At 40.9% G+C, this 20,707-nt stretch overlaps 1 protein-coding gene across 1 annotated transcript in view; it reads left to right on the top strand.

The window, feature by feature from the left end:
* Nucleotides 1-6,525, top strand: part of MXD1 (MAX dimerization protein 1) — an 83,238-nt gene extending 76,713 nt beyond the window's left edge. Inside the window, 2 exon segments of the mRNA XM_030202510.1 lie at nucleotides 4,949-5,246; nucleotides 6,390-6,525. Coding sequence (XP_030058370.1) covers nucleotides 4,949-5,246; nucleotides 6,390-6,525 — 434 coding nt within the window.
* Nucleotides 6,526-20,707: the final 14,182 nt, after the last annotated feature.

The following is a 20,707-nucleotide window of genomic DNA, read 5'->3' as shown; positions in this document are numbered from 1 at the left end:
CAGAGCCTGGTATGGACACTACCATAGTACACTGTCACTTTAAACTTTTGAGGTAGTACCCCCACCACACATGTACGGGTGCATTCCTACCCAACGCTCAAGAGCAGGACCAGCAGTCTAGAGTTTCCGCAGAGCAGAAAGGTTTGTTTTCTGATCTCTTCTCAGCATGTCAAACTTCTGCCTTCTGGTGCCTTCCGTTTTTCAGGATATTTTTCTTCATACTCTTCTTTTGATAATTTTGTTTAATTTATTCATTTTTAAAAATATTTTTGTTTTTCATTTTTGGCCTGGAGGGCCTCTGAGCCCTTCTTTTGCCCAGGAAACATTAACTATTTTCAGGTACTCAACTACTGGAGCTCTTTGGGCCATTGAGCCTTTTAACCTTGGTTAGCCAGCTTTCCCTCCATGTCAACAAGGGTGCCGAGTGGCTTTAAGAGTGGAGGAGTGGCCTAGTGGTTAGGGTGGTGGACTTTGGTCCTGGGGAACTGAGGAACTGAGTTTGATTCCCGGCACAGGCAGCTCCTTGTGACTCTGGGCAAGTCACTTAACCCTCCATTGCCCGTCGCATTGAGCCTGCCATGAGTGGGAAAGCGCGGGGTACAAATGTAACAAAAATAAAGCTAGATGCAGTAGGGGCATCTTGGGCACAGACCCCCATAACTTGTGTGTTCAGTACTTGGGGCTGGAGCACTGGGACATACAGTGTGACCTCTGCCTGAGCATGCAAGCGAGGACACTAAAAGCCTGCAGAGTCCAGCGTGAAAAACCTTTTGCTTCTGCATCGACATTCACATCGAGTATAGCAGGAGATTCAGTACTCGACACGGAACCTGCATCAGCATCGGTATCAACATTGGGCACACTGATGCAAATCTAGAGGGTCTGACATCGGACTTGGTACTGCAACCATGTAAGGCCTCTACGTCCTCTTCATTGGTGCCGTGTGCGTTGAAGGACCTGCAGCATAAAAAAAACCTAAGAAGCATCGCCATTGTTCTCCCTCCAGACACTCTGCTAACACCTCCCCTGCATTGACATCTTCGATGCATGGGAAGCGTCCATGATACAGTGACTGCTCTCCTTCAACTAATTTCTCATCGAGAGCCTTCAAAGTCTTTCAGATCTCCCACGCCTGTACAAGCTATAGCTCAAGCTGTGTTCACACCACCGGTACCAATGCCTACTCTACATGAGGAAATCTGAGCTATGCTTAAAAGAGGAACTCTCAGGGCTACTGCATACACAGTCTATACAGGCTTACAGGGTGCTTGTGACAGCCTTAGCCCAATCCATCAATACATCTAAGAGGCAGTCATGGGAGAGGTCCCGCACATTGGCTCGGCATCGCCCATCAAAGGCACCACGAACCCGACAGATGCCTGAGTCGACGTTGGCAGAGGAACTTCCTCCAGCCTCAGAGACTCATCTGCCTTATTTCAGAGCCGACACTAATCAACACTCTGTTCCATATACTTCCCATGAAGAGCACTTTATTTATTTTTATTTTTTATTACATTTGTACCCCGCGCTTTCCCACTCATGGCAGGCTCAATGTGGCTTACATATTGTATACAGGTACTTATTTGTACCTGGGGCAATGGAGGGTTAAGTGACTTGCCCAGAGTCGCAGGGAGCTGCCTGTGCCTGAAGTGGGAATGGAACTCAGTTCCCCAGGACCAAAGTCCACCACCCTAACCACTAGGCCACTCCTTGATAACTGATAACTGACATTGAACCTTACAACACACCTTGAGCACACAACAAAATCATTTTGTGAACATCCTGCTGTGTAACTGCCCATTCATATGTTACTCATGTATGCTTACTGCCTGATGATGGACTTTACAGGAGAGACTCCAAGACAGTTCAAGTAGCTCCAAAGAAAATTTGTTTGAAAAAAACTGTTACCCCATCATTCCTTAGTTGTGGAAGCTGCTTTAAAACACAGAACAAGGGGTCTCTCCTCCAACCACACCCTCGCTGTCTAGCCCTGACGGCTTGGTTTTTGATGATATAGACTTACGTTCCTTAAATCTTCCAGAAGGAGTGTCTGGAGTACTATTAGCCTCTAGGAAAGCACCTACACAGAAACGTTGCTGTTTCACTGGTGTACAGCCAGAACACTTGACCCTGTTAGGTGCTCTGTTCATACCCTTACGGAGTCTTTCTGATTCTGGCCTCAAAACTAACTCAGAGTACATTCGAGGGCCATTAGTGCTTTTCACTTTAGAGTTGATACAAGCCAATTTCTATTCATCTGATAGTTAAGTTCATGAAAGGTTTATGTCAGATCAAGCCTCCTATCAAATCACCTCCGGTGGTGTGGGATCTCAGAATCAACTCTCATGAAACCTTCATTTGAACCACTTCATTCCTGTTCTCTGAAGTTCTTCACATATAAGGTAGTGTTCTTAATAAGACTTACTTCTGCCAGAAGATTCGGCTAACTTCTAGCCTTTGTGGCAGACCCACCTTACACCAGGTTCAACCACAACAGGATTGTGCTCTGAACCCACCCAAAATTCCTCCCTAAAATGTTATCAGAGTTTCAGCTCAGCCAGTCTTTGTGCTTCTTGTCATCTTCCCTAAGCCACTGTCATCCAGGAGAAGCAGCACTGCATACGACTGTAAGCGTGCTCTAGCATTTTATCTGGAGCGTACAAAATCTCATAGGAAGTCCTCCCAACTTTTTGTATCCTTTGTCCCCAACAGATTAGGGATTCCCATCACCAAATGTATTCTCTACTTGGCTGACTGACTGTGGAGCTCATTTTCAAAAGATAAAAACATCCTAAGCATGGCATAAATCTGCATTTGGCTGTTTTCCTCACAAAAATGTCCTCATTGGTATTTCCAACATCAATTTTTAGATGTTTTCTATGAAGTCCTTCAGAAGTGCATTCAAATCACGGGGGGAGGGGGTGTTAAGGCGGGATCTGGGCATTCCTAACACTTGGACATTTTTCAGCCATAATGGAACAAAACAAAACTGTCCAGGACAAAAACTAAGATGTTTTGAACTAGATCTGTTTTTATAACGAATAAGACACAAAAAGGTGCCCTAAATTACCAGATGACCACTGGAGGGAATCGGGGATTACCTCTCCTTACACCCTCAGTGGTCATCCACGTGTGAGAATATATGCCTGCTGTCCTTGGAGAACACTTGCTACAGGTAAGTAACTTTTGCTTTTTCGTTTTTTAAGCTTAAATCTTTGTCGCTATAAACAAGCATCTGTGATGTAAACATTTCCAGCCAGATATATATTGACAAATGCTAATATGGAATCCATATCTTCCTAAGCAAACTGTGGTAACCACCTCTCCCCTCCCCACCCCTACCTGTCCATACACCCTCCACCGTTAGCCTTCCCTTTCCTTTCGTTTTGTTAACCATTGTTATCTTAATATTATCCAGGAACCTCAATAATATACTCCAGTATTGTTCAAATTTTGCTGTTTTCCTCAACCTCAAAGCAGTCAATTAACACTATATATATCATCGGTCTCTGATGCTGTCTCATCAGTATTGGAGAGTCGTTATATTTCCACTCAAAAGCAACTGCACATCTTGCCACAATTGTCATTGTTTTCTGGGCCCTGTGGGTAGAAACCTCTGCTGAGGACATCTACCTCTTCCAGCCTGTGTGGCTAATGCTGCTGGCAAATGATGAGTCCTGCTGTCTAATTCTGTGGAGGGAGATGAGAAATTTGTACAGAATTTTGTGTTTGTGTTGAATCCTCCCCCCCCCCCCCCCCCCCCCGAGTAAATAGTATTTCCTTGTGTGCCAGTCATATGGTAGAGGAAATCCCAGGCAGTATCTGATGGTTGGTCATCTTCCATTGCTTTCACAAAAAAATGCTTACAAAGTGAACTCTTAAGTCCTTTAAACTCATTCCTAAACCTGGTGAATTGTGAGGTGTGACTAACCTCTTTGTTAAAACTAAATGTTGCTATATCATGAGGCCAGCCATAATTTAGGCATTTAAAATGGTATCGGGCAGAAGAGGTTACGGTTTCCTTCCTTTTACTTCAGAGAAGTTGATCTTCTTCCTTTTACTAACTGAAAACACAGTACCAGTGGTAATGTTTATAAAATACATTGCTGTAATGATAAAGAAGCTTTAAGAATTTCACTGTTTGAGATGAGAAGCAGGACTGATTTATTTTATTTCATTAAATTTGTTGTGGCATTTACATATCTGATTCCCCATCTGCTGATTGTGTGGACTCTAACTCTACGTTTTGTTGGGAGAGGTGAGCTGTCTTCCTTCACCAACCACTTGGAGTCACAGAAAACCTGCATGATTACCTTCTTTTGGCTAGCTCATTGGAAGATGTCAACATCAAGCACAGGGATTGGCAACCTATGGTACACGTGCCCTAAGGTGGAATACCAAGAGGTTCTGTGTGGTGTGCGTGGTTGGTGTTGCTGGTGGGGATACCCATGCTCTGCCAGCTGAAGATGTTCTCTGCCTGAGCCCCCCCACCCCCTCCATGCCAGCAGTATGCTTCTAGCTGCCAATATCAGACCCCCAGGCATGCTTAGTTCATGAACTGAGCATGTGCGGGGAGTGCCAACATCAGCAGCTAGAAGCATGCTACCAACTTCCCCTGCTGCTCAGACGGCATGGGGAGGGGGGCTCAGACAGAGCATCTTCAGCTGGTGGAGCATGGGTATCCCTGCCAGCCAGAGTATTTAAGTTTTTAATGTGGCAGCAGGGGGGGGACGGGGGGGGGGGCAGCAAGAGGAAGAGCTTAGTGACAAGTGATTGTTTATTGTAATGTACTATGGGTGGTCAATCCCTGCCCAAGCAACAAGCCCACATAGTCCTTTTAGCAAATTTATTCAATTAAATCACCATTATTTAGCTCTTCACAAGTGACAGAGAGCACCAGGTAGAAGTCAGTATGGGAAGCTAACCCTGCCAATGTTTTTCTTCACAGAGGAAGCAGACGTGGATGTTGAAAGCACAGATTATTTAACAGCAGAATTGGACTGGAGCAGCAGTAGTGTGAGTGATTCTGATGAAAGGGGAAGCATGCAAAGCACTTGCAGTGATGAAGGCTATTCCAGCTCGGGCATTAAGAGGATACTGTAAAACAGCCTGCATTTAGTGTTTATTCTAGAAGTTGATGGTGAAGATGAAGAAGAGAAGATGGAAGAAAAACTCCAGCAGCAGTTCCATCCTCCATTACCACTCCTTGCCTGGATCCTAGGTAGTACAATTTTCTTGCAGGTGAAGTAGAACATTGTTCCAGCAGAAGAGCTTTTTCCCTGAGTACAGTGGGTTGTGGGTCACATCCTCTGGAACGCACATCTGGGTCACATCCACTAGCTTCTCTTTTCAGCGGCCAGGTCATGTGTTAAGACTACATATACATTCCAACAGACAAAATGAAAGTGAAAATATTATAAAAATTATGATAAGCCCTCACATCTCTCCATTAGTTACTTCTGCATTAATACGTGAACCAGTGCATCTAATGCATCTGCTTTGGGCTTTCTTAACTTACTGAGCTTCATAAAAACTCTGTGCATGGGAACCCTAATCAAACAGGAACGTGTGGGTTTCATTCAAAGAAACCATACTTGGAGTTTAGATTCTCATCTAGAAAACAAATGTTTATAATGTGTCATATGTGCATTTGCAGTTACCATGCTTGGTTAGTCTCATCTATCTTGTTCATCTCATATGGTTTCTTTAAAGGGTCCCTATGATAAATTGAGTTGTGGCTTGCATACTGTGACTGTTTGCTATATTGAATGAAAATGCTAAACTGATAGCCAGAGTGGCTCAAAATTAGTTATGACTAACTTTTTTTGTTTGCTTTGTTTTTCTGCTTTACCCACCGTTACCATAAAAACTCATTTTATCAAATGGATGCTCTAAATATTGTTAGCTAAAACCAAAATGGTCCAGTTTTACATCTCTGCTTCATTATAACCTCATGACTTTTTTACAGCTGCATATTACTGTCCCAGGCAGATTTGTGAAGGATTTGTTTCATCTACTTGACTCTGGGATGGTATTTGTTTTCTACCTCAGAGTGAAAAATGAAAAAGGCAGATCTCCTTCCCTTTAGCACAAAGTATTTCAACTTGGGGGAAAGGGTGTCGAGAGAGGGCAAATGGGAGCTTCAAGAGTTGATCCTGTAAGTTACTGTAGGGAAAAGAAATCAGTTAAGCAATAACTGAACAATGGCTTCAGTATTCAACTGCCCATTCTGACTATAAATGCATGCAAAATCAGACATGTTCATTATCTTTCTTACAGGGCATTATCAGCTATGTACAATAAAAGCAGAATGTCTGAATTGAAAAACTTAAGATGAGGTGCTACATGGCATCTCATCACATGATTCTTTAACTTGCAATAACCTGTAGGTGCTTTTCCTGTGTGAAAGTGACTGCCTCTTCTGTGCTCCTGTTAATTCATGGTGCCACCATCATGAAATTTCCTTATGAGCAAGCATATGTCACAGCTGTGGCATCTGATCTTCATTCTAAGGCACTTAAATGAAACCTAGTTCTTGGAGGTGGTTTTATTACAAAATTGATACATTATTTTTCTTTCTTCTGCAAAAGTTTCTTACCTTTTTTTGTATTTTTAATTTAAGCTAAAAGCAGCACATATCCCTAAAACATTAAATCTCTAAATTGTATTTATTCTTTTTTTTTTTCATGGAACACCTGTAATGAAGAAATGCTGTGCTTTTTTTTTTAATGTCTTAAAATTTATGTGTAGATATTAACTATTTACAAGTTTTAAAAAAATCTCTCAATACAAATGTTGAAGTTTTAATGAAATTCTGTTAAGCTTTACGATTTTTACATAAAATTGTCCCCTTCCTTGTTCATTTGTCACAGAATTCTGTCTAGAAAGGATGAGCCTGTGTGTATGTGCTGGTGCTTGTAAATCCAGCTGAGACTGGATCTGCTAAAAGACAGTTATCTGAGGTCTGTACAGGTTCAACATTGATGGATGTTTTATGGAGGTACTTATGAATTTTAGTAGCACTAATGAATTGGTGGAGATTGCTTTTTGTTTTATTTTTTTGCGAGGAGGATTAGAAAGTTTCCTTTAAAGTAGGTCCTTTCCGTAGCTGTTTGATCCAGGCTCAGTTACTGTAATTCTAGTTAACTTTTGACTGTTAAGTACAGTTAAGAAGCCAGTGTGCTTAAATTGACCATAGTTTTTCTTGATCATCACATCATATAAAGAAAGTGACATATTCCCTTTAAATAGCAGAAGGAAAGAAATGCCACTAAACTGTGAGTTAACATTACAATTCACTAAAGTGATGTGAACAAATACCAGAAAACAGAAGCATAACAGTTGGGGAAAAAGAGAGCCAACAATGTGGGTCATTTCCAGGAAAGTATGGAATAGTGCTGTTTTAAGTACAACCTGCTGGAATCAATGATTAAAATAATATTCCTTTGACGCTTGATTCCTGTGCTTGAAAGAGAGCAAAGCTCAGGCTATGCACTAACCTAGGAAACTACCACTCAGCATCACTTCTCATGTAACTGATTTTGGTTAGGACACAAAATATATTTTCTAATATTTACATAGCTGTGGCATTGTTTATCCTTTTCTGCATTAACCGAGAGTGGGAGAATCCAGCCCATGTGCAGAAAGAATCTTGAGCCTGGGGAGGAAACCAGCCCACCAAATGGGAAGCCAGAAGGCTTATATTTTACACTGCCCGGAGGATGGCAAAGGGCAACAACAAAAATATAATTTGTCAACAGTTTACCAAACTAGTTACCAAGCCCTTTATAACCTGCACATAAATTGAGTGCATTGAGGTATTTCATTATCTTGAAGACCTTTTTGTTTTGAATAGCCTTGGGGAGGGGGGTGTTACAGAAAAGCCCAATTCATTTAGAAGTCTGAGTTATGTATGTCTGGGAAAAGTGTTAATGACTAGAAGGCACAGCTTATTTTGTTGGTGCTTAACTGAATATTTGCACTGAAATTAGAAATGTATACAGCCTTGCATAATTTTTGAAGGCAGCTTTTTATGTTCAAGCTTTAAAAGTTCCTGGCAAAAGGAGGTGGCATGAAACCCATATGAAAAATTGGAGTTTGTAGGCCTCCCTAACATGTTTTGTTTAAAATTTTATAAATGTGCTCACCTTAGAAGGCAAACAGAATAAATTAGAACACTGTAAAAAGTTCAAGTGGCTTTGGAAGGCCCTGTTTTGCAAAGGATAAGGTAGAATGATTAATCTGACTTTGCTTAATAGTTGTGCCTTCTTGAATTGAACTACACATGTGCAGATATTTAATGTTTTGTTGCGTAGTGGAGTGGATACAGTTAACTGTTTTAAAATTATGCCCTGATGTGATTTGAAGTTCAACATGGGCACTTTTTCTCTTAGATCACAATATAAGCTTATTCGTTTATTTCAGTTGATTAGGACTGAACAGTACACCAAGTTTCTTTCACTTTCTGCAAAGTGCAGTGTCCCAGTTCTTTTGTAAAGGGAGAGTGATGTCCATGTGTAACTTACCCAGATAGCAGTACATGGTCTCTGCTTTGCCATTTTTATTTTCAACTAGCATTATTGCAAAGCAAGCTGTAATTTACTGCAAGCTGGTTCAAAAGAGAGGATTTTTTTGTTTGTTTTGATTCTCAGAAAAGCTTAAAAATCCATTTGTGAAAAACCGAGCTGGAGATTTTGATATTTGCACCTACAAGACTGTGTGTGAGTTTGGCTTGATGCAATGTCTACTAGGGCTACACCACCAAATCTACAGTTCAATACTGGATTTGGCTAACAATATCACATGCATTTGCTGAAAAACAAATGTTGTAGGCTGGGTTTTTTTTTTTTTTTTTGGGGGGGGGGGGTTAACGAGAAAATAAAATAGGCATGCATAAGACTTTGAACAAGACTGCAGTCTGACATTTAAAATGTTTTGGTTGATTATCTTAAAAATCACTCTTTTTCATTGTTAACAATATGTGTACATTTTCTATTCAGAATACCATAAAGAAGTCCTAGAGTGTAGTATGATATACATACACTGTGTGTGTATATGTATGCATACAGTTGAGTAGGGATAGGGAATATACAAATGCTGCTCTTGTAGCACTAGCTACAATGTACATATGAGGCAAAATGTCTATACTCCTTGATTATTTTGGGGTGAAAGTGGGTTGTTAAATGCACAATTAAGTAATAATCCAACCAGATAATGTAAAACATAGCAGTAATTTATGGAGATGAAGTGTAGCTTGTACATGAAAGGCCTTAGTGTTTTGAGACTGTTCCAATTTTATTTCCTTTCTCCTGGGTGCTGAGCACTCGAGTTTAATTTTTGTGATCCTTCTGCTAAGCAGAGAGCTTTAAGCTATTTAAGATGCTGCTAGCTACATGTCTTGTAGTAATGGTGATACTGTTCTCATGCTAGTTTCTTGTAAATTTGTGCATAGATTTTCAAAGTGGGGAGGTGCTAGGGTGGGATGTAGGAAACACTGAACAAAACCAAAACTTCATTAAATGTTGCACAGTAAATATAATTGGTAACCTAGGTCCTAAAGGTACCATTTTAAACTTTTATCTTATTTAATTACTCTTTCATAGGAAAATCTTATTGTGTCGTTTATGAGACAGTGTTAATGATACAATATTTAGAACAGCATTAGTCTACAGAACTAGAAAGCAGAAAAAAATAGTGTCAGCCACCATAACTATGAAATGTAGATAAAACAACTGAAATATATTTTTTTCTAACTTTGGTTGTAAGGAAAATGGCTTGCACCATGTTTCTGTAGCAATATTTTAATTTTTTAGGTACTTCACAATACAGACAGTGGTTAATAAGTAAATGCTTTGCACACCACAATTTTAAAAAAAATGAAAAAAGAAAAACAGGACAGTTCCCCGAACTGGAACATTGGCAAGGTCTTAGGGTACATTCTTCATTAAATCTGGAGTCTACAGGTTCCTTCATTGCCTTTTTGTCTGTCGGAAAAATTCCCATTCTAAGCACCAAATATTTTACTAAGTCAACAAGCTTCAGAAAGATCACAAAACTGCAGTAAAACTGAACATAAGTTGGATACACAGGCATTAGATATGTCTGCCAAGAGTCTTATATTCTGCAGTCCTTATTCAGGCAGGCCTTCTCATTCCTATTTGTTAAAATTGTGACAATGGAGCAAACGAAGAGGAGTACCTGCTTTGATCATACAAACCTGGCGATGCTGGGCCCCACCTTGGTAGGCTTGTGCTTTGTTCCATACAAACAGGAAAAACCTGTCACTTATTTTCTGAGGGGTGGTGAAGGAGGTAGGAAATGGTTTCTAATTTACTTTCGGAAAAAGAAACTGGACTGTTATAGTATGTATTGAAGTAAAACAGAGAGCCCTCGGAGGTTTTTAGTGCTTATAGGCAAAGAGGAGATAATAGTTTTCCAGTTGCATTTCACCAACATGCCTGAAACATGAAGACCTGATGATTATGACTCACATTAATTACTGTTGACTTTAATGAGACAGATTTATCCTCCCACCTTATGTATTGCTCCCCATTAATAATAAAAATCTTCATTTAACCTTATGAGGAATGTTTGCTTTATTTCCTCTCAAACCTTTCAACTGTACTAAAGAATTTTTCCCACTTCTCATCTGTGGGGTTGGGCAGGGGGAAGGTTTAGTATGTCTGGCATTACCGAGTCCTTATTTATTACTGTATATCTTTTGCTTGCAAAGTTCCCCCCCCCCCTCCCTCCCATGGGGGTTCAATATTAAGGAGCTCTTTTACTAAGCTCAGTACACTCTAACAGAATTAGAGCATGTTAAGAAGCTCATAGGTATATAAAGAGCTACTTAGCACGCATGAAGCTTTAGTAAAAGGGCCCCTAAGTGACTTGTTCTCAGGTATGATCAAATTACTTTTGTTGCTACATTTTAAAGCTGTACTAAGCCAAACATTTTTTTAAATCATTCCCTGGCCCATTTTGTCCTGTAAAACAAGTTATCTCCATCTTCCACACCTGTAATGCAAGTATGTTTGACCTTGCATATTAAATCTAGTTTTATGTGATATAGCAAGGTACTCATTTGGATTGGATAGACTTAGGAACAGATGTGATTTACCTACAGCTGTTGTCCACTAGATACAAGGCTGTCATGCAGAATGATGGGTAGGTGTTCTGACTGGCATTATCAGAACAGCAGATGAATGCATGATTGCAAAAAAAAAAAAAATACCCAAATTTATTAAGATTTGATAGGAGCTGCTGGGGCTTTAGGAACTCTGGAGCTGTTCCGATTCTGGAGGGCAGATATTATTTTCTAGGTTGGGTGGCCAAGACATGCTTATTTTTATTCTTAAACATTTGTATGCTTATACCCTCTGTGTGGTTGTAAAATCATTTAAATATTGAAAGCAATAACTAAAGTGCACCACCATTTTGTTCCCCAAGGAAAGAACTGACTGGTGAAGAATACTTGAGTTGGGTTTTATCTTGATGTAAAAAAAATATATATAGAGAGAGAGAAACCAACTAGTGTATTTGTTACAGTACAATAATTGGTTCTTAAATTAAGAGGACCTGCTTTGCTTTATTTTAAAGCTCAGTAATAAACTACAGCATTCTGTATCCAACCCCATCCCCCACTGCTGCCACTGTATTTTGTCAGATAAATTGACTACAAAGAAATGTATCTGCAGTAACCTGCTTTAGAAAAACTTCCTATTAGCAAAACTATTTTTCCAGAAGAAAACAGTAATAAATTTTGTGTGTTTGTACAAATTAATTTAAGGAGCAATTATATTGCAAAGCAAAAAATAAAGTAGCTTGGTCCTGTCTCAGTGCAGAAATGTTACTTTTAAAAATATTTTTTAAAGTATATTACAGCAACACTAGTGTGCTAAAGCTTACACTTCAGGTTGTGGTAGCTCTCAGTCTTTAAATACCAGTGTGAGTTTTTCTATGACTTAAATCATAATGCACCACACCTGGCTACTTAACTTTGAAACTGATAGCCAGATATTTTTCATGGTTATGTTGGCATTATTCTAATGTATGGCTTGATTCTAAGTTGTGCTGTAAGGAGGTGTGCACTGTACACAGCTCTCTCTAATTGTATGAGATGCTCTTTGAAATAGGTGTACCTTCAAACAGCCTAAAACCATTGCTTTTATTGGTGTCTTCCCACGGGTACAACACAACCTACAGAGGGGAGCAGCAGACTAAAGTCTGTGTCCTGCTTCCAGATGTTCAATTGCTAATGTAAATACAATATTATTAAAAATCTAGTGTCAAGACCAGATAATGGTGCTTTTTATTACAGTTAAGCACATGTATTTTTTAGAAACTACATGTTTTAGAAAACCTTGCTGTGTATATGTATAATTCTGTACTGTTGAACTGTTAAAAAAATAAATTTTAAAAATGTATTTCACTAAAAGTATTTCATCCTTTTTGGTGTTTACTTATTGATGCTTTTTGTCAAAATGTGTATAGACAGAGGGACATAAGACTAGAAGAGTATTATAAAACAGAATTGATATATACTGAAAGGGATCCAAGTTGGCTCTATATTGAGATGCATTAAAAAGTCATGTGTAAAGCTAAGGACTTAAGGATGACATAAGTTAATGTTCAGGAGTTTACAAAAAGTGTGAGCAGTTGGGTTTAGGAGTAGGAAATAGTGTGTGTGTGTGGGGGGGGGGGGGGTATTGGAATTGGAATTCTCCACCACCGCCAACTCCAGGCTCCGCCCTTTCTGCCTCGCCTCACCTCAAGCGTGGAACAAACTCCCTGAGCACATACGCCAAGCCCCCTCCCTGCCCATCTTCTAATCACTGCTCAAAGCCCACCTCTTCAATGTCGCCTTTGGCACCTAACCACCACACCTATACTCAGAAATCTAGACTACACCAACTTGACATTTTGTCCTTTAGATTGTAAGCTCACCTGAGCAGGGACCGTCCTTCTTTGTTAAATTGTACAGCGCTGCGTAACCCTAGTAGCGCTCTAGAAATGTTAAGTAGTAGTAGTAGTAGATTTCAGGGTGGAAATAGATGAATACTAGTTTTGGATTATGCAACCTTGTGCTTTCTGGGGGGAGTCTTCCTGTTTTTCCCAGTGTCAAAGGGCCCTAAAGTGAGTGCTTAAAACAATGATTACAGGTACTTGGCAGTTTTGCGTGCTCCAATAATGAAGCAGTAAGTATTTTTGGGTAGGCAGCAACTGCATCTTTCTTATCTTAGCCATCAAATTATACCAGTCATACCATCAGCCAGCCAGTACATGGATACCGAGACTAATGAGCTGCAAGCTCAGCATTATAAAAGGTTCCATGCAGTCACAACTTATCAGTATTCTCTGCCTTGAGTAGTTGGTGACATGCTATTCTGGACTAGTCTAGTGAGGTAGCTCCTGGGCTCAGGTGGTCACCCAGGTGAGCTGAAGTGCTCAAGGAGAAATCTGGGCTCTGTTCCTTGAGGGGTATATCTGGAGGAGTCCAGGTCCTGTTCCCAGCTCGCTGTTTTAAGAGCTCTTTATAAAAAATAAAGGGGAGTGGTTAATTCAGGCATTTATGTATGGATATGGGGGATATAGATAACAGATACAGTAAAATGCACCAGCATACATCTATTTTTATTATTCCTTCAAACTTTCAGGTACTTTAAGCAGCTGAAAGGGAAACTCTGAGCTTCTTGCATACACACACCCACTCCTGCTTTTTGAGCCAACATTTATCTCTGAGCAGACTAAATTTATTTCCTTTTCTGTTGGATGCAGCAGTGAGTTTTTACCACTGTCATTGTTTTCTAAAACAGTGGGGGGGGGGGGGGGGGGAAGCTATGAAGTACACAATGGGGCTCATTTTCAAAAGAGAAAAAAGTACAAAAAGTGGCATAAAGCTGCATTTGGACGCTTTTATTTATTTATTTTATTACATTTGTACCCCGCTCTTTCCCACATACAGCAGGTCCAGTGTGGCTTACATAGTAAAAGAAAGCATCTTACATGGTAAAGAATACAGTAAAAACAAGGAAATGTAGGAACAGTATTATAAATTACAAAGGACGTGAAAAGAACGTAATGAACTAGAATAGGGAAGGTAGACAAGGATATGATAGGTGAAAGGGAAGGAGAATGGGAGGGAAATGGTAAAGGATGGAGGGAAGAAGATGAGGGATTGAATATAACATTGGGGTCAGAGTAAGCATCAGCGTCTTAGCAGGAGTATCATAGGTGATCTGGTGGAATTAAGCTGGTCCATTAGGGTAAACTTGCTTGAAAAAATGGGACTTTAACATTTTCCTGAAAGGTAAATAGTTATTAATAGCTCGGATGGGTCTTGGGAGAGCATTCCAAAGTTGACTACCCAGAAAGGAGAAACTGGATGCATAGTATGTTTTGTATTTTCAAAACCGTATTTTAGACATTTTTCTATGAAGTCCGTCAATGTGTTCAAATCACAAAGGGGGGGGGGGGGGTGTCAGCGTTTTGAAGGCTGGATTAGGATTTTACAGCCACAATGGAACAAAACAGAAACGTCCAGGACTAAAAACAAGACATTTTGGTCTAGACCTATTTTCAGAACAAGTAAGGCACAAAAAGGTGCCCTAAAATGACCAGATGATCACTGGAGGGAATCGGGAGTAACCTCCCAATGCCCCCACCCTCCAAAAAAGTGAATAAAAATATGACTTACCGGCCTCTATGACAGCCTCAGATGTTAGTCAGGTGTATTAGAACAGCATTCAGATCCCTGGAGTAGTGTAGTGGTCAGTGCAGTGGGGGACCCAGGTCCCTATCTCCCTCCTACCTGTCACACTTGTGGAAACTGTGACACCTCCAAAAGTCAACAAAACCCTACTATCCCACATATAGGGCTATTGTAGTGGGGGACAGTGGGTTTTGGAGGGCTCGGGGGGACAAGATAAGGAAGTAAAGGTGAGGTGTACCTGGGAGCATTTTTATGAAGTGCCCCAGTGCTCTCCTAGGATGTCTGGGGGACCCATGTACTAAAAATGCTGGCTCCTCCTGCACCCCAATGGCATGAATCTCTAAGTTTTGCACTTATTCTTTTTTCTTTTTTGGGGACCAAAAAAAAAAAGTCTAAAGCACAAAACCTTGTTTGAAACCGTATTTTTGAAAAAAAAAAAAAAAAAGATGACCTTTCCTTTTCCGATTTTGGATATTTTATGCAAAACATCCAAAATCGGACGTAGACACCCTATTGAATATACCCCTTCATGTTTATTTATTTAAGAATTGATATACTGCCTTTACTTCAATCACGGCCAAAGAAGTTAACAAAAAATAAAATATAAAGACAAGGAACACCATAAGAAACAGGTAAGTATACATCCATTCACTTTACTGTAAGAGCAGAAGTAGAGGAGGAAAGAGAAAAAGTGCAGGCTTCTAGACCAAACGCAAGAAATGCTCTCAGGTCAAATTGGTTTTGAAAGTTAACAAAGTCATGCGTTTTGAGTTTAACCTTAAATTTGAATTTCTGGGTAGGTTTCTTTCCCCCAGAACAACCTAATTTGCTTCCCATAGAGGTTCTGTTTCTGGTGAACGGCAATACATAAGTGGTTTAACTCCAGAATTTGTCATCCTCCTGCACTGCATCAGTTGCAGGGATCCTTGCTTTCAGCAGAGCTTGGTGTGCAATCTGACTCTTCCAATGTTTCTTATCAGGTAAAAGGTCAATAATAGCTTTAGTTGAGTGTTGCAAAGCTTTATTTCATGTTTCTAGTTGCTGTGTGTTAAAAGATTCTTGGTTGATATGTGGAAAAGGTGAGATTCCTGTTGCAGACGGGGGTGACCCCACAGTGGTGAGGCTTTTCAGGAGAGAGAAATTATCGGAAATGATATCTTGGGCCTTAGAGAGCTTAAAGATTGCAGCATTCACAGCTCAAGACTCATTTTCATCTAGGGAACCCATCCTAGAAGGGGTTCACAAATCCACTAAAGAGTTTCTAATCCACCAAGTTATTCAGGTTCTCGTTAAGTGGAGTGGGATGCGCCAGAAGCAGTCTTTGGGGCTGGAAGATCCATGAGTAAGTTCCTTCTCCTGAAACAAAAGTGGCTAAAAATGTTAGTTGTCAAAGGTCGATGTTTTGGTTACAGCAGTTACCAAGAAGACTACTATTCTGGTTGAGAGCGGTACAGCCCTCACAGATAAGCTTTTTTATTTGATTTCATTAGATGTTTCATCTGCCTTTGACTCTGTTGATGTGGCTATATTAATAGCTAAGTTAACAGCTGGATATAAGAGGTAAGGTTTATGATTGGTTTGCCTCTTACCTGTCAGGGTATGTAATGTGTGTTCAGAGTGGAGGTGGGGTGTCAAATCCATTTCCTTATTGAGAAGGGTACTGCAGCATTCTGTCCTCTTGGCGCTCCTGTTTAATATCTACATGGCCTCTTTGTGTACGGTTTTTGGTTTGTTGGGTGTGGTGTACCATCTCTCTGCAGATGGTGTTCAATTCTTTTTCGCAATAACATCATGGAGCAAAGAACTGTCTGTGCAAATTACAACTTATACGAATGAGGTTGGTAAATGGATGATCTCTTAATAAACCAACTTTGAATGTTGAAGACCAGAAATTCTCCTTGTGAGAAGAGTGTTATATAGCACTGGTGTCCCTGATGAAGGAGTTCTGAAACAGGGATCTCTGTAGGATGTCTTGAGCAGTTCGTGAAATAGCAACAAAATATCTTGCACCAAATATTGAGATAAGTTGCTTCTTACTGTTTTTTGGAAATACCGGTGCTGTTTATTTTGGAAATTTGATGACTGTTACTTTGAAAACTTTATTTTTCAGCCAATGGATATTGCATCATTATGTTTATTAGGTTCCTTGCAGATCTTTTTACAATTATTTTTATAAAAAACAAAATATGAGAAGGGAATAACTAGGAATATCAATGATGTATAGAGCTTTATAAGTTAGCCAAATATTTCAGCCTTTCTCACTGAAATTAAGTTCTGTTGTGGATTACAGCCTATACTGAATTCTCTTATGTCTCACTTAAAACATAAAATAGTTTTTTTTGAGATTGTTAGGTTGATATTAAAGCATAGGTCCCTTGGAACCTAATAACATTATATATATATATATATATATATATATTTTTTTTTTTTTTTTTTTTTTTTTTTTTTTTTGCAGTGGGATTGATTTTTTTTTTTTTCTCTCTCCCTTGGGGGTTTTTGCATTTTGTTAGTGATTTATTACTAAATTTAAGGCAAAACTGAAAACTTACTACTTTCAGATGGTGTATGAAGGCCAGTCTGCCCTGAGGGCGTGTTCTGTGATTTGTCTAGATGGAATGCACTTTTTGCTTTCCTCTTTCCCCTTCCCTTCTGTCTTCTCCATAGTAAATGAATGAATATTTTTTTCTGATAAATATGGCATTCCTTTTCCTGAATTTTATTTTATTTTGATGTTTGTTAACTGCTTTGGTCTTGATTGAAGTAAAGGCGGTATACAAGCCTTAAATAAATATAAACGTTATGCTGTAAAAAGAGTTTCAACATTTTCAATTGCCGGACCACTTATGTGGAATGTGTTACTTGGTCAGTTGTGATTGAGTACTAGTATCTTACAATTTAAGAACATGTTAACTCAGTCTTTTGCGCAGACATTTTTTGCTTGAGAGGGACTGTGTTAATGAAAAGAGTATATGGCAACACTGTGATGGAAAGTGTATTTGGAAGTACTTTTTGATTGTGTATTGGTTTTTAATGTGTATATTTTTATGATAGCTTAGGTTGTAAGTGGGTTAGAAGTTTTAAAAATAAATATTCAAAATCGTAAGTTGGAATTTAGATGTAAGCAGGACTTTGAAGTGCACCTTAAGTCTTCAAGTGTTGGTTTGTGCCACATACATACGTAGAGTATGTTTGTGTTGGATTCAACAGACACCACAAATTTCAGAAGACAGAGTTTTGAATGATTAGGCCTGCCTGCAATCTGAGATGGCCTAGTTTGCTGATGCTTTGTATGATCTTTTCAGGACCTCTGCCAGAAGACTCCTGGTTGTGTAACTGGTCTGCAGATACAGCTTATAACATACATCTCAGACTTCTATTTAGAGGAATATTGCTTTTTGGCAAGGGCTTCTGGAACACCGATCTAGATGCAAGGTGATATAGGCCAGAAATGTCTTGTAGTGTGCAAAACAGGTGGTCTTCCTTTAACTGTGACCATAAGAAAGTGTCCCAGGGTCAAAAGGCTTCTAGAAATCCACAGTGAGATCTCGGGGTTTCCTCTGGATCAGATAGGGGATCTGCTATCCACATTTTCCAAGGAGCGGGCTCAAATCATCTTTGTTCAGTGGGTCTCGATGTTCAATGGGTCTCAATGCAATCAAGGAAGGATACAAAAGAGCAGCTCCCTTTTGGTTTCTGTATGCAGATCTCTGTCAAAAAAGGTTGGCAGTGTTAACTACATTGCAGGGACTCCAGACTTAAGGTGCAGTCGTATTTTGGAATAAGAACAAGGTCAAGTATGGTATTTGATTTATTTTGTCACACCAAAGAAGGAAGGTACTTTTCGGACAGTTCTGGATCTGAAAGAACTGGGTCTTTAGGTTTCCCATTTCAACACGAAGCCCCTGTGTTTGGTCATCTTAGCAATGAGGGAGGGAGAATTTCTCACTGCTCTAGATCTCTAGGAAGTGTATTTGCATATTCTCAGAGGACAAGCAGGCTGAATATTCTCACAATTGGGTCGTCGTCCGCAACGGCCCAGGAGACCGGCAAAATCTTGAGCAAACTAAGAAGTCTCTCGAACACCCCGTTGAGAGTGTACCACGCATGCGCGAATGGCTTCCCACCCGCGACATGAGCGTGAGTCCCTCAGTTGCTTTTTTTCCGTGATGCTGGTAACACGAAGTCTTTTTCTGGTTCGCTTTCGGCACAGGGGATCGCGCGTGAGTTTTTTTTCTTTTCATCCTTTGTTTTTGCTTAGTTTCCAAAAAACTTACAAAAAAAATTTTTTTTTTTTTTTATATAGTTCCCTTATTCTCTTAGTTTTTCCACCTGTTGTAAGTTTTCTTTCTTTTCGTTGCGGCCCTCTTTTGGCCGCGCGGTCGGGGTTACTTTTCCCTTTTTACTCTTTTTTTTTTTTTGTGTGTGTGTGTGTGCCTTTTTTATTGGCACAATCGCACTGATTGGTCCGGTCCTTCAACATCGAAACCGAAGTCGGCGGCGCCGACGTCGAGGGAAGCATCGACATCGAGAGTGCAAGTAATGGCTGCCGAATGACCACTTTGCGCAGGGAGCAGCGAGGCATCGAGTGGGTCTCCACCAGTCTCGAGGCCTACTGCTATGCATGCCCCCCCAGGACCGACCTTCGTCAGACCCGGCCCCGAGGAGGCGTGAGGATTCCACATCTTCCTCTTCGGTACTGAGGAGTCTTGATGATGGGTGTCAAGCGAAGGCTAAGAAGCACCGTCATCGTTCTCCTTCCAGACACGGTACTGAGAGCTCCGGGGTGCCGAGGGATTTGGCACCCAAGAAGAATCAGCGCCGAAAGGACCACTCACCCTCTATACAAGAGGTGCCGATGCATTGATCTTTGGGCAGCTTGGTACCGGCTCTCGAGCCCCCTCATATTCTGCCACCGGCTCCTACACCGGCCCCGCAGCCTTTTCCGATGGAGGCTCTCGAGCGCATCAGGGCCCTTCTTCCAGAGCTTCTGGAGGGATTGCTGCGCCAGTCTGCGTCAGTGCCAGGGGTGCTTGCGCCTCCTGCATCGACTGTGGAAGTGGCATCTGTGCTTTCGCCTGTGGTGAGGTCCCCGTCCTTGGTGCTGCTTGTGGCATCAGCCACCGCCCGGGTCGATTCGACGTTGGCGGAGGAAGCTTCGCCGCAGTCCAGGCAGGGGTCGACTTCTCAACATCCCTCTCGAGGTCGTCGTTCCTCGACGTTGAGACAGGCTCGAGTTGAGGCTGCTCTTAGAGAGCTTTTGTCCGACACCGATGATGAGCGCTCGTGGGAGGAAGAGGAAGATCCCAGATACTTTTCGGAGGAAGAGTCATATGGGGTCCCCTCTGATCCTACTCCGCCGATTGAAGGAAGATTGTCTCCACCTGAGAGTCTTTCTTTTTCCTTCTTCGTTCAGAAAATGTCTAAGGACATTCCTTTCCCTATGGAGGTTGTGGATTAGCCCAGGGCCGAGATGCTCGAGGTCTTGGACTATCCTCTGCCCACAGAGGTTGCAACAGCCCCCTTGCATAACACACTCAGGGAAGCTCTTATGTGAAACTGGTCATTCCCTCTATCTAATCCAGTGGTCCCCAAGAAAGCTGAGTCCCAGTACAGAGTCCATGGAGAACCAGTAATGGTGAAGGCCTAACTACCTCACAATTCCATGGTGGTGGTCTCTGCTCTCAGAAGAGGCAAGAGTACTAGAGACTATGCCTCGGTGCCCCCAGGCAAAGAGTCTAGGACCTTGGATTCTTTTGGTAGAAAAACGTATCGGGCTGCTATGCTTGCAGCCAAGATCCAAACATACCAGCTCTACACGAGCATCCACTTGCGGAACTCGGTGAGGCAACTGTCTAGTTTAGTTGAAGCACTTCGGAGCTCGCTGAACCTTTTCACCAGGTGGTCAGGCAGCAGAAGGCGTGTCACAAATTCCTGGCCAGGGGTACTTACAACACTTTTGATGTGGCATCCAGAGTAGCTGCTCAAGGTATAGTGATG

This window comes from Microcaecilia unicolor, chromosome 4 (genome assembly GCF_901765095.1).
Source record: "Microcaecilia unicolor chromosome 4, aMicUni1.1, whole genome shotgun sequence".
Lineage (NCBI taxonomy): Eukaryota > Metazoa > Chordata > Amphibia > Gymnophiona > Siphonopidae > Microcaecilia > Microcaecilia unicolor.
Note: the sequence above shows the minus strand (reverse complement) of the source record. Positions and strands in the feature narration are given on the sequence as shown.